Here is a 14,039-nt window from a genome sequence, read left to right as displayed (position 1 = left end):
TTTGTGGTGCCAGGGTGAGTTCAAACCTCAAGAGGAACTTGACACGGAAAGGGCTTCACATCAGATGGTTCTTACCTGGAAAACCACTCATGCTCTCCTCCTGTCCCCAAGGACAGAGCCTGGCTTGGACCCAGGGGGAAAATCATGTTCAGATCACAGAGGCAGCTGTTGTTTCATAGTGCGATTCCTTCTTTCAGGAAGATTTCTAACTGCAGCCAATAGACTGGTGGGAGAGACAAGTTAGAGAGAGTGTCTGCAGAAGCTACAAGCTGACGGTGTGTTTCAAACACCCTTTGGCATCCTGTTGTATCTGCTTGAGAGGCAGTCAGGCCAACAGAGGTTTCACCTCAGCCCCGGGAAGCCGGGTGGGCTCTGATGCTGGCCCCAGGATGGGGAGACAAGGGGGCTGAGGCATCTCTGAGGAGACCTTGTGAAAGTGCCTTGCCTCCTCCCAGCTGTTTGTCTGGTTGAGAGCACCCAGTTCTCCTTTGTCCCTGCCCTTCAGCTTTCCTGACTAACAGGGAGAAATCCTGACCCTTTCCCAGCTCCTGGGAATGTGATCTGGAATTTCTCCCAAGAATGTGATTGTCAGTCATGTCTCGATCTTTGATTCCTGCCACCAGCTCCTTGCTGGTTTGCAATGGTATTATCACCTCACCTCACCGCGTATCCCTGGGTTTTAGGCTCAAAATCTGCATTCCTTGCAAACCAAGGTGGGACACAGGTTCTGTTCTGTTATTTTTTAGGGTGAGTTTTTCTCAGCATTCAAGCAGTCCGCTGGGAGAGAAGATTACATACCCAAGGTGACCAGTGGCATGAGGGTCCTGTTCCAGCCAGGAACTGCCCAGATAAAGGAGCTGGCCCTTTGCTATGGTGGAATGGCCGACAGAACCATCTCAGGCCTCAAGACCACTCAGAAGCAGCTGTCAAAGTAAGAGCCAACAGTAAAATGATACTGCTGCTACAACTGCGTCTTATTGCTGCTGTTACTACTAATGTTACCCCTGCTGCTGCTGCTACCACTACTATGACTGCTAGTAGTAGTACTATTGCTGCTACTACTATTACTACTTCTATTGCCATGGGTAATTTTGCTGCTGATTACTGCTGCTACTAGTGGTATTACCTCTGATTGCACTACTAATAGTATTACTACTGCAACACTACTATTGCCATTGCTATGCTGCACTACTCTTAATACTATTACTACGTATATTGCATCTACAAGTATTATTACTATTGCTGCTATTGGTGTTGTTTCTTCTATTATAATTACTACCAGTAATAAAACTAGTATTATTACTACTACTATTATTGCTACTGTTCCTACTACCATCACTACTGGTATTATCACTGCTGCTATTCCTACTATTATCACTACTATAACTAGTATTACTACTGTGGCTACTGCTACTATTACTATTGCTACTACTATCGCTGTCTCTTCTATTACTAATACTATTATTATTGCTACTACTATTACTGCTGCTACTCTGGATATTACTAGTAATAGTGTTACTGCTCCTACTCTTAATGCTATTACTACTGCCATTACTACTACTGTTATTGATGCTACCACTATTACTATTGCAACTAGCACTGTGGCTGCTACTGTTTCCACCACTACTAATAGTATTACTAGTGCTGTTGCTGTTACTACCACTGCTTCTTCTACTGCTACTATTACCTCTGTTTCTACTAAACAATATTACTATTGCTTCCACTACTACTAATATTACTGCACATGCCACTGCTACTGTTACTTCTATTAGTATTGCTAATGCTACTACTACTATTGCTATTGCTGCTACTACTATTACTATTGCTACACTATTAGTATGACTACCACTATTCCTATGGCTGTTACATAGTAGCAATTGTACCAAGCACTTCACTGGCACTACCCTATGTAATCCTTAATATAACCACATGTATAGATAAAGCTTAGCTTTGGAGTTTGGCCCCTTGGTTCCAATTCCTGGCTCCAACATTCACCAGATTGTTAGTATAAGTCAAGTTCTTTAAACTTCCTATGCCTCAGTATTCTCATCGGTAAAATGAATATACAAACTTTGACTACAACTATTTTTAATTTCAATTGAAAGTAATGTTTCATATAAATGAACTAAATTTATACAACATTTATTACTTTTTCAGTAATGTTTCAATGCCAAATGCATTGAAAAGTCTTAGCAGATTTAACGATTATTTTTGTGGTCGTTTTTATTGTATCTATTTTTAAAGACGAGGAAATTGAGGCACAAGGAGGTCAAGTAACTTGCCTAAAGTCACATACCTATAAGCATCTGAGCCAGGTTTTGAACTGAGGTTCATATGGCTCTGAGGCCCTGTGCGTACCACTCCACACAAGTGATTCTGAGGGCTGGATAGGAGCGCCGTCTCATGACCTGTTCTCTGGTAGGTTCTGGAATGAGGAGCTGCTGCAGGACGTGTGTGCAGGCCTGGCGGAGGAGCTGCAACTGGCCCCTGACGCCCCTGGTGGCATGATAGAGTTCCGGCGCACCCTCACCCTCAGCTTCTTCTTCAAGTTCTACCTGACGGTGCTTCAGAAGCTGGGCAAAGTGGACTCGGAAGATGTGAGTGAGGGGCCTGGGCAAGGCACAGACTCTCTGCAGCACTTTCGTCTGGGGATTTGGGAAGCTGGTCTGGGCAAGAGAGTGCTGTGGACCAGGTGGTAAACTTGCTCCTCTCCTCTGGACATCTAAGGGCAGAGGAGCGGCGACCAGAGGAGCGGCGACCAGGTAGCCACACAGAGATGGGAGCCAACTGGGTGGCTGAGAATCAGAGCGCTGGACTTGGAGTCAGGGACATGGATTTTTGTCCTGGCTGTGTCATTACTTCATGTGAAAACTTGAACAGGCCACAGCTCTCTTTAACTCTCACTGTAAAATCTGCAAAAGGACCAGCCACCTGGTAGACCAGATGATCCTTCCAGTAGTATAGCTGATACAACTGCGGCTTTGTAGTTAGGATTGGAATGTAGAGTGTGGAGTGAGAATGCTACAGCCAGGGGGAATGTGGTCACTGCAAGGATGTGTGTTCATGAGAGGGTGCTGGCTGAGATAGAACCCAGCTCCTGAGATTGGTTCATTTATTTTGCACCTTTTATATGGTAGGATTACACTAGGCACTAGGGGGCAGGCTAAAGTAGGTGAGAACACAGTGGATAAAGGCCAGCCAAGTGTGACCACTGAGGAGATGGAACTGGGGGGAGCACAAAGGAAAGAAGGCTTCACAGATATGAAGGATAGCAGAGTGAAATCCCTCTTTTAAAAACGTTGTTAGTACCTATATTTTCTGATTATAAAAGAAATAAACTTGTGGAAAACAAAAAATACAGAAATGTATAAAAAATTAAAATATTGTGAACATGTCCCATGTCATTAAATATTTCCCACAGAATTGAGGAGGAGAAGGAAGACATTTCCAGGAAGGCTGGGGGAGAAAGTTATTCCCAACAGAGAGAGCAGCATGCATAAATGCGGGAAGAAGGGAATTGTTGGGTGTTGGGGAGAAGAACAAACCATTAATTATGCAGGGTGCAGGGGTGGTGGGAGAGAAGAGGCTGTTATGAAATACTGAGCTCTCAGAGCCCACTCTCGGATGTTGAGAGAGATCCAGCCGGTACTATGAGTGTAAAATGAGAAGATGAGGAGGACAATTGTTACAATTACTACCTGGGGACAGCCAAGGATGGGATCAATGATAGAAATAGTCATGATCACTTCTGTTTTCTTGCCTCCACAGAAGTGTGGTAAACTGGATCCCACCTTTGCCAGTGCCACCTTACTCTTTCAGAAAGACCCTCCCACCAACGTCCAACTCTTCCAAGTGAGTACAGTGGGTGTTCAGCTAATATCAGGGGCCCTTGCAGGCCACATCAGATGATGCTGACCATTGGCGAATGACCTACTTGTTGTATGTAGGTGCTTAAAGCTCCTTGCTGTTGTGCGTAATTATCCAGTGAAGAAAATGGGAATCGTATTAATGTCAATGAAGCTATTTCCCCTCTCGCTCACCTACATTTCTCTCTTGGGATTACTCTCATCTTCACCAGCTCCTTAAAGAATTTTTTTTCCATTTTGCCTTTTCTGGTGCCTCTGTGGGGCTAATCTGCAAAGCCAGGAGTTCTCTGGAGCACGTATGCAAAACAAAAAAAGACTTTCTATCAACAGCAACTTTTTGAGAGACACTAGATAAAAGATCAGCTTTTCCTGTAAACATTTTGGGTTTTGTTGGCCATACAGTGTCTGTTGCAACTCCTCAACTCTGTCATGGTAGCACAAAAGCAGCCAGAGGCAATACATAAATGAATGTGTGGCTATGTATCAATAAAACTTTATTTATATAAACAGGCAGTGGGCCAGATTTGGCCCATGGGCCACAATTTGTGGACCCCTGCACTAGAGTGTAATGGTCCAAATGGTGAACTCTGGGCCTGACTGCCAGGACTTGAATCCAAACTCTGTCATTTCATAATCGTATAATCTTAGACAAGTGACTTCCTCTCTGTGTCTCTCGGGTGAGTTAATTACACCCACCTGCAAATGTGGATGATGATGGGCCCTGTTTCATAGGATGGCTTTAAATGTGGTAGTAAAACTAAATAGCTTAGACAGTTCCTGGCATATAGCAAACATTCAATAAATATTAGCCATTTTTATTATTGCTTTGAAGAACACGTAAAACAGAATTTTATTATGAAATGAGTAAATTTTAGACTATTTTGGAAAATACAGAAAAGAATAAAGAAGAAAATAAAAATCACCCAAAATCCCACCTCCAAGAGAAAATCATTATTATATTCTTTTTACTTCTTTCCATTTTTTCCTATGCGTATATGGACATATATGGACATATATGGACATGTACATGCTATATTTATATATATATTTATTCTACAGAATTTGAATCATTATATGTACACTCAAACAAAGTTTTATGTCCTGTTTTTACACTTAATGTGATCATTCTTTCCTTCTAATTAAAATTCTTCAAAAGTATTTTCACAGTTGCATGCTATTTCACTGTATGAGCATACCATAATTTTTTTCCCAAATGATGGGTGGATGCTGAAACTTCTCTTCTTTTTGTTGTTCCTCTATATAGTGAGACTGTGACCACCTTCTCAATGGCTTCTCATCTGCCTTTCTGTTTCCTTCGCCCTGTGCCCCTCCTGCCTCCTCCAGTCACACTCCTCAGGTCTGCTTTGGCCTGAAGCTCTCCATGGTTTCCCTGGGCCTGTCGAGGAACTGTGTCCTCTGCAGCTCAGCCTGACTGGTGACCGTGTTGTTCCAGGAGGTGCCCAAGGGTCAGACTGAGGACGACATGGTGGGCCGGCCCCTGCCCCACCTGGGCGCATCCATGCAGGCCTGTGGGGAGGCCGTGTACTGTGACGACATCCCTCGCTATCAGAATGAGCTGTCCCTCCGACTGGTCACCAGCACCCGGGCCCACGCCAAGATCAAGTGAGTAAAGTAAATACACCCAGGAGGAGGGTGCTGGGAGCACCCTGCCGTGCACTGGAGGTGCCGACATAACGAGGCCCCTCCAGGGTCTCTGGGTCTAGAGAGGAACAGGGGGATCTTAAAGCCAGTCTGGAGAGGAGCAGGAGAGGTTCGGGGCTCAGGGGTGCCTGGGATGGGGGAGGGGATGACATCAGGGAGGTAGGCAGGGGCTGGTTGGGAAAGTGCTGAGCAGGGAGACTACACTTGGCCCTGGGCAAGCAATGGGAGCTGCTGAAGACCTTCAACAGGACCAGGTTAGATCTGCGCTTTGGATACTGGGCTAAACTTCAAGGCAAAATTTCAGGAGAACTTGAATCAGCGCTAAAAGCAAGAACATGGCCTTAGAGTCTGAAAAACCTCGGATTGAATCCCTGTCCCAGGACTTAGCAGCTGTGACCTTGATCTGTGCGCTTCAGCTCTCAGTTTCCCCATATGTAATAGGATGTTTTTGTAAGGATCAGACAGAGTTTCCACAAAGGACCTAGCAGAGGACAGTCGCTTGTACCTATTTGTTGCACTTTGAGAGCCTAAATGGCAAGAATTGCCACCTCTATAATAGTGATGATACCTAACACTCACATGGAGCTTATGTTTGCTGCAGCCTGGTTTAAAGCATTTTACACATATTGGCTCATTTATTCCTCACAGCAACCCTATAGACTGGTCCTATTATTATCTCCATGTTCCAGAGGAGGAAACTGAGGCACGAGCAGGGTCAGTTACTTGCCCCAGGCCACACAGTTCATAGGCGGAGCTGGAGTTTGAAGCCAGGCAGCATTAGCACCTGGCTGTGCTGCCCCCGGATGCTCAGGCCTGAGGCTGAGCTTGATTTCCTGGTGGGCGTTAGACGCCTGCCCCGCTGAGCAAAGCAGCTGGGGAAACCTTCCCTTTCCTACCACTGCGTGGATACGGATGGGATCTCCTTACCATTGGCCTTCCCTCTGCTGCTGCTCCTAGCCTGGAGACAGGCTCCAGGAATGGTGGCCTGGACCCAGATAAAACCTAACAGATAAATCAACTCTTCCAGGTGCGCCCCCATAAAAAGTGTTTGTTTCAGATGCTATGGTGTCCAGCCATGGGCTAAATTCATTTGCCTTTGTCCTGGTCTTGAGCCCATGTGGACAGTACCATGACCTGCACTGTCTACACTCAGACAGCTTTGCTCGGTCTGAGTGATGTCTGAAGGGATGCGGAAGATGGAGTGGGGGTGAAGGTACTCTGTAGTGACTGCACTGATCAGGGCTTTCCTGGCTGCATACTCTTGGAAGGGAGTGTGGTAGAGCACAAGCCCACCTGACTTTGGCGGTCTTCGTAGCTTAAACTTGGTCCTAATCCCAGCTGTGCTGCTCTCTGGCTGGGTGGCTTTGGAGAAGCTACTTAACTTCCCTGACCTTGTTTTTCCCTCAGATGTAGAATGGGGATAATGACAATGACTTTCAGGGGCTCTGGTGAGGGTTACCTCTTTGGAAGTTGGCTGGTAGTTCAGAGGGGTTTCCATGTTTCTCTAGGGGCCTCTGCCCTATTTCCCCATGGGGGCATTGGCCAGACTGCGTAGTACGTAGTTTAGACTATTAGAATTGAAACAGTCTCCAGGCAATCTCTCTTTGGGGTTTGGATTGCCTAATTCTGGCCGGAGTGCCTCACCATGCTGGGACAGCTCCAGGAATGTGGGCAGAGAAACTCAGTAGCGTGACAGTGTTCAGCGCCATTGGATTGGTGGTACAGCAAAGGCTCTAATGTGCTGATTCTGGATGGGTATTAGCTGTGATGTGTTTTTTTTTTCCTGGAGCTCTCCAAGTAAATGCTACTCACTATGATTTGGTTCCCTCGTACTTGGAGACCAGAAGAGGACCTTGTATAAGATCCATGGGGGCAGGCCTGTCCTGTTCATCTCATATCCCCCATAGCACTCAGCACAGTGGCCTCACATGGTAAGCATTTGATCAACAGTTGCAGAACAGAATAGGATAGAATAGAATCGAATCGAATAGGACAGGATAGGATAGAAGGTGGAGACGGGAGGAATTAGAGTGGAGAAAAAAACCATCGAAATGAAGACAGAGGTGTCCAATCTGGGACAGGTCTTCCTCTTCGGTTTTCCTGCCTGGCCCTTCATGTGGCTCATTCTTGCAGGTCCATCGATACTTCAGAAGCTCAGAAGGTGCAAGGGTTTGTTTGCTTTCTCTCCGTTGATGATATTCTGGGGAGTAACAAAACTGGATATTTTAATGATGAAACAGTCTTTGCGAAGGATGAGGTACGTCTTGGATTTTTTTTTTCTATGAAGTTAGCGGAGTGAGTATTTAAGTTTCAATTTATGCTCATTTCTTCAATTCCCTAATCTTGATCAGAGGGTGCATTTGCACATGTTGTGGCCGTCATGCCATTGGCCAGTATTCAGGGAAAGCACTAAGAGGATAGAACGTGCCTGGAAGCACTTTTAATTTTAACTTAATGTTTACGTGTTTATTTAAGTGCTGGCTGCTATTTGTACATAGTAGGATGATTCCACGCCAAAGTGGCATTAAAACAAGGTTATTGAATGTATTTGAACCAGTAATCAGATTCTTAAGGGTAAAATATGAAGTTGCCTTATTAAAATTAAAATAAAAATACATTAAACAAACTAGCCAGAATAGAAATCATGATACCACCACTGTGTGTATTGATAATTCACTTATATGAAAATTCATTTATTGATTTCAACTACATAGGGAGTTCTGACAAAAAAAAAAGAAAAACTTTCCAAACTTTCAAGATAGCTGCTACTAGAATCCATATCCTTCTAGGATAGCTCTCAGACAGTCACTTTATAATTCCAATACAGATCAATTGTTGCAAACTGGAGGAGGGTAGGTGTGGCTGGAGGGCAAATTCACCTTATTGTTGACATAAAAGTGAAGCAGAGAATGAACATCTACAACCACAAGACACAAAGACTCCAAAAGGAGAGCCTTTAACGAAGAACAAACTGCTTTACAGACTTCCAGAGCCTCTAAGACCCTTGCTGGCATTGCGGTCAGTGAGAATCAGCCAGGTTCAACAACCGCTGTGCTAGTGAATTAAGTTAATAACTTAGTTGGGTCCTGGAGAGATAAATACCAGAGACAGGCATGCTAAGTACTGGTTCCTATTGTCAGAAACCTCGTATTCCAAAGTGAGGAGTTGGAGAATTTTTCTGTTGTTTATTTTTGGGGGGATGTTGGGAGAAAATTATCTCTGAAGGAGATCCATTAAGCTTTTATTGGGACTAAATTATTAAATGAAAAGAAAGCAATAATCACCATTCTAAAAATCTAACAAAAAAATTGGTTTATGGGTCATTAAGTCTAAGAACCCCCAGTCAGGAACTATGGCTTCTGGGCATCTAGATGAGGTATAAGACATAATTACTGCCTTTGAGAAGCTTCTGGTACAAATCTGGGGAATGGAAGGTAGAAGAAAGTGGGGATGGTGGAAAGACAAGGAAACTGGGAGGCAGGGTCTAAGATTTAGTCATGTTCTAGTCATGAGCCAATTGTGATCTTGCCTTCTGGCTCTCTGTCTCTTCTCATGAAGAACAAGGGTGTTGGAGTAGATCCGAGCGGACAAATGCACTTTGTGCTGCCACACCTCCCATTTGGCTGCTCATGACAGACATCACTAATCAATCACCACATTCTATCCTGGGCAGCTTCTCAACAGGCTGCCAGTACTAAATCATCAGAATTGGCCCATGAAATGAAGTGAGCTTGCCATCCTGATATGAGTGACTTGCAACTCCTATCTCAGTTCTACTGATTCTAAACACTTATGAAGAAGCACATAACTCCAAATAGGATAAGGAAATAAAGAGCCCCAGGGAATTCCTAAAATGGGCCTTAGCAGGAAACTGGGGGAGCAGGGATTTCCTTGGCCTTTTTGGACAACCCAAAATAATTTGCTTCATGAGGAGCTCAGTTATGTTCTTCAGCACTCTGGTTCTGCTCCTAGGTGACTTGTGTTGGGCACATCATTGGTGCTGTGGTCACCGACACCCCAGAACATGCACAGAGAGCTGCTCAGGCAGTGAAAATCACCTATGAAGACCTTCCAGCCATTATCACAATCGAGGTAACAGAGAACGGGCTTCCTATGGAGAGGGGTGAGCTCCCTGGAGGCACCTTTATTAGGATCCTCTAGAGGAGATTCGAGCAGACGGGGGTTGACTAGATAGGTTTTTTAAAAATAATTCTACTGAGGTCATATTGCCTTACAGCATTGTGTAAATTTCAGGTGTGCATCACTATATTTCAGTTTCTGTACAGACTGCATCATGTTTGTCACCAACAGTCAAGTTTTTATGTCACCATACATAAGTGCCCCCCTACCCCTTTCACCCTCCCCCTCCCCCCTTTTCCTCTGGTAACCACTAATCTGTTCTCCTTATCTATGTGTCTGTTTGTTTGTCTAATTGCCTTTCTCTTTCTGATTTATTTTGCTCACCATAATACCCTCGAGCTCCATCCATATTGTCATAAATGGCATGATTTTGTCTTTTTTGTGGCTGAGTAGTATTCTGTTGTATATATGTATATATACACCACGTCTTCTTTTAGATAGGTTTTAAAATCTCTTCCAGTCCTGGGATTGTGTGGTCCTATGAAACCTTCCCCATCGTGATCCTAGACTCAGTCTACTAATGGCCGACTGAGCTCCTCCTTCCCAGTTTCAGCTCCACTTGGTTCCTTGAGGGATTCTTTGCTTTTCCTCAAGATCCGAGCTTGTCCATGTATATATGAGGAAATGGAGGAATGCGACCCTGCGGGCTGCGTGTGAGCTCACTTTAAGTCTGTATAAGAAGCTTGTCGAGAGGCCTATGTGAGAAGAGAAGGGCAGCCGTTCCAACAGCTTCTCTTCCCCCATTGGAATCCACCTTTCTCTCCTGAAAGCCAAGTCACTGACACTTCTTTATGACCCTCAGGATGCCATAAAACACAACTCCTTTTATGGATCTGAGCTCAAGATTGAGAAAGGAGACCTCCAGAAGGGCTTTGCAGAAGCAGATAACATTGTTTCAGGTACAGCTGCACCAGGCAGCAGTGGGGATGGGGTGGCCCTGGTTTGGGAATGAAATTCAAGAGCTGTCCCTTGAGTCCTGGGGCAGGGAAGTGCTTTCCTATCATTTCCTAACAGAAGAGGTCCTCTGATCTTTATAACAAAGTAGGAGACAGTTGGCTGGGGAAGAATTTCAGTCATCTTAATCTCCGCTCCCCTGACTCGAGGCTGGATATATCTCAGTGATTCTAGAGAGATGAGAGTGTGTGGGATCTGGAAGACTGTCTGGGGAAGATAATGGCCATAGATGCCTGGCCGCCCTTGGGTCTGCCAGGCCTCTAACCACACAGACTCCTGGCCCTCCCCATGGGCCTGAAGGCTGGTGCTCCCCCTCCCCTCCTCCCTGACCCTCCTCAGTGTGAAATTGGGTCCATTGCTCTCACCCCAGGACAAGGCTGCGGATCAGACTCCTTGTGGAATTGTTTTCTACATTGGCTGTTGTGCATCACTAAGTCACTAGTAACTCAATTCTCCATCAGGCCTGATAGCTTCAGTTCTGGAAGATATTTTCAGTCGTATCTATTAATTCTTTTTTTTTACCTTTTCCAACATTTTATGAGTATAGTTTTGAAATCTTTGATTTCCACTAGCTGCAGTGAGAAGATAGCTTCATGCCTGATGCATTTCAATATCTTTCTAGTTTCTCCGTCGGGGTCGGGGATTCAGCTCCCAGGTGGGTAAGACTTTGAGACCCTTTTCCACTGCAACTGGGGAACCTAGAAGTTACCTGTGAGCCATTGGTTCCTGCATAGGGCACTTGGCAAGTACACTCTCTCCTTAAGCAAACTCACCTCCTGTGCAACCAGGACTCACTTGGGAGTCATATTGCTTCCCCAGGTGAGTTTTACATTGGCGGCCAAGAGCACTTCTACCTGGAGACTCACTGCACCATCGCTGTCCCGAAAGGCGAGGCAGGGGAGATGGAGCTCTTTGTGTCTACACAGAACACCATGAAGACCCAAGTAGGTGACCCATGGGTCTGCTCAAGGGCCTGGGGAGGGCTCCAGGGAGCTCCTGGCAGATCAGGAGCGGCAGTGTGGGAATGTGAAGAGGCAGGCCTAGGCTGGTCCAGAATGGGATTTGGGTTAGTGGTCCTGGAGCCAGACCCTGTCACCAACAAGCTGGTGTCACTGAGCTTGTTACATAAACCTTCTCATCCATAACATGGGGCTTGGAAGGTTGTTGTAATGATTAGATGAGGTTTAATATTTGTATGGAGACTAGTAAGTGTTAGCTGCTATCATTCCAGTGCTACATGGCCTTGCTCAAATCCTATGTGGCCTCAGTCTCCTCCTCTGTAAATGAAGGGGTTGGGCTAAGTAGTAGCCACAGGGACCACTAAATTATCTGCAGCAGCTCAAACAAATTTCTGCAGAGGAAACACTCCCCATTTCTCTACTGCCTGTGATGTGACAGTGGTTGCCAGCATTCTTGGCAACTGGTCCTACTCTCATGACCCACCAGTTCCTGGCCAATTGGAATGAGTTTTGGCTCTGAAAGTGTGCTGTGACCAGCTGCTCACCCCTCTGGTTAGCACAAGTGTCTGAATTCAGACTACAGTGACTGATGAGTGCCAGACCCCAGCACCACTCCCAAGGACTGCACTGGGAGGGGAGGGGATCCCCCAATCAGGGAATTTCAGACTTCACAGCAGTAGTCAGGCCTGTGCATGTGAGGCAGCCTCTGGGTCAGGCCTGCAGTAGGGCAAGATGATGCATTCAGTGTGAGGGCTTTTTCTTTTGTCCCCAGGCCTTCGTTGCAAACGTATTGGGGGTTCCAGCAAATCGAATTTTGGTCCGAGTGAAGCGACTGGGAGGAGGCTTTGGAGGGAAGGAGACCCGGAGCACCCTGGTGTCCACGGCAGTGGCCCTGGCTGCATACAAGTGAGTTCTCCCAGTGGACTCTGGGAAAAAGAAGAAGGCCGCCTCTGCCAGGAATGCTTTTGGGTTTCCCCCTTTGGGAAGTCGATTCCCCTTGCTTTTGCATTTTCACAGCTCTTTGTTTTTAGAATTCTTGGGTATAGGGGTGAGGGAAACATCGCCTGGTTCTTTATGTTCTGATGCACGTGTCCATGTCTTATCTTCCCAACCTGGCTGTGAGAGCCCCAAGGGCAAGGACACACCTCCCATCCTCACATTCCTCACCTTGTACAACATTATGTCTAGCCAGTAGAGCAGCCCAGTGCAGGTCTATTCTGTGCACCAGGCAGCAACAGTTTTCCTTGCTGTTTTCATCCCTGAGACTCCCAGAGCTGGGCTGGTGTAGAGACTCCCAGGTTTCTCACCCTCTGATGCCTCCCTCAGGACCGGCTGCCCTGTGCGCTGCATGCTGGATCGTGACGAGGACATGCTGATAACCGGCGGCAGACATCCTTTCTTGGCCAGATACAAGGTTCTAGATGTCGGGGGCTGTGCCAGGGTGGGCAATGCCATCTCATTAGGAAACTGGGGATGAAGACCCAGGGATTCTGGGATGTACTCTGAGTTTCTTCATGACTATCTGTACAAGTTCAAAGAAGAAATAGCGACGAGAGAAATGCAAACCGGCCAACAGCAGCTTCCAGGGGTGATGCTGGGGGAAGCTGGCTCCAAAGCAACATCACAGGGTGGTGTTCATGACTTTTATGAATTTGTTGTGGTCCAAATCTGGTCTTATTCCTCTCAGGCTCAGAAACCTGATTTTTCTGCAGACCTGGGGCAAATCCATCCTGCAGGATGACATAATGTTAGTGTGTTGACAGTCTGATGTAAAAATCAGAATGACCACTTGGTAATTTACAATGAGGAGTAATACTTCCCAGGGGCCTGGACAGGCACACATTGTTGGGGTGGGCACCTGCCCTGCCAGACCGTGTGTGGCTGGGCACTGCCCAATTTCCCTGTGCGACAGTCCCTTTTCTGGGCTTTTGTGGATGATCAGTTCCTGTTCTGACCATGTGCTCCTTCTCTGTTCACACCAGTATAACCTTACAGGTCCCGTGTAGCTCTATAAACCTGGGAGCCCTCTTTCTCCATGAGCTGGCTTTGAACATTTCCCCTTTGACCTCCTCTGACTTTGTTTCATAATTTAACTCCCCAAAATGGATTGTATTTCTCCCATTCCCCAATTTTGGCGGATTTGAAGAAAGTAACTTGGTCTTTTGGGGTCCATTTCCTCACTTATGAAGTGGCCTGTAGGATTTGTTTTGATGGTAGCACAAGGTCAGGAATGTGAAAGCACATTCATGCTAGTGCAAAGTGTTATTTTTATTGTTTGCTGGCCAAAATCTGTGGCAAAGCTCTCCAGCATCTTTCCTCATTTCTCTTCCCAACCCTTTCATGACCGACACCCTCTTTTCTACCTTCTCACTCCCTCTGGTAGAACCAGAAGCCAGGAGTAGGTAGAAAGGAGGAGGCTGGGGAGAAGGTGTCCAGAGGTGAGGATCCAGGGGTATGT

At 46.0% G+C, this 14,039-nt stretch overlaps 1 protein-coding gene across 3 annotated transcripts in view; it reads left to right on the top strand.

Moving 5' to 3' along the window:
* Nucleotides 1-14,039, top strand: part of LOC103567354 (xanthine dehydrogenase/oxidase-like) — a 72,302-nt gene that overhangs the window by 38,981 nt on the left and 19,282 nt on the right. For 2 of the 3 annotated variants that reach the window (XR_011526617.1, XM_070574216.1), the window contains exons 14-23: nucleotides 747-931; nucleotides 2,423-2,597; nucleotides 3,769-3,852; nucleotides 5,320-5,489; nucleotides 7,662-7,785; nucleotides 9,501-9,620; nucleotides 10,471-10,567; nucleotides 11,442-11,566; nucleotides 12,354-12,487; nucleotides 12,908-12,995. Coding sequence is in view for 2 of the 3 variants with exons in the window: in XM_070574216.1 (XP_070430317.1) it covers nucleotides 747-931; nucleotides 2,423-2,597; nucleotides 3,769-3,852; nucleotides 5,320-5,489; nucleotides 7,662-7,785; nucleotides 9,501-9,620; nucleotides 10,471-10,567; nucleotides 11,442-11,566; nucleotides 12,354-12,487; nucleotides 12,908-12,995 (1,302 nt within the window). In the remaining variant the exon portion in view is untranslated. The remainder of the gene's footprint in view (nucleotides 1-746; nucleotides 932-2,422; nucleotides 2,598-3,768; nucleotides 3,853-5,319; nucleotides 5,490-7,661; nucleotides 7,786-9,500; nucleotides 9,621-10,470; nucleotides 10,568-11,441; nucleotides 11,567-12,353; nucleotides 12,488-12,907; nucleotides 12,996-14,039) is intronic. The other variant, XM_070574217.1, reaches the window with a different exon arrangement.

The sequence above is a fragment of the Equus przewalskii genome, chromosome 14, assembly GCF_037783145.1.
Source record: "Equus przewalskii isolate Varuska chromosome 14, EquPr2, whole genome shotgun sequence".
Taxonomy (NCBI): domain Eukaryota; kingdom Metazoa; phylum Chordata; class Mammalia; order Perissodactyla; family Equidae; genus Equus; species Equus przewalskii.
Note: the sequence above shows the minus strand (reverse complement) of the source record. Positions and strands in the feature narration are given on the sequence as shown.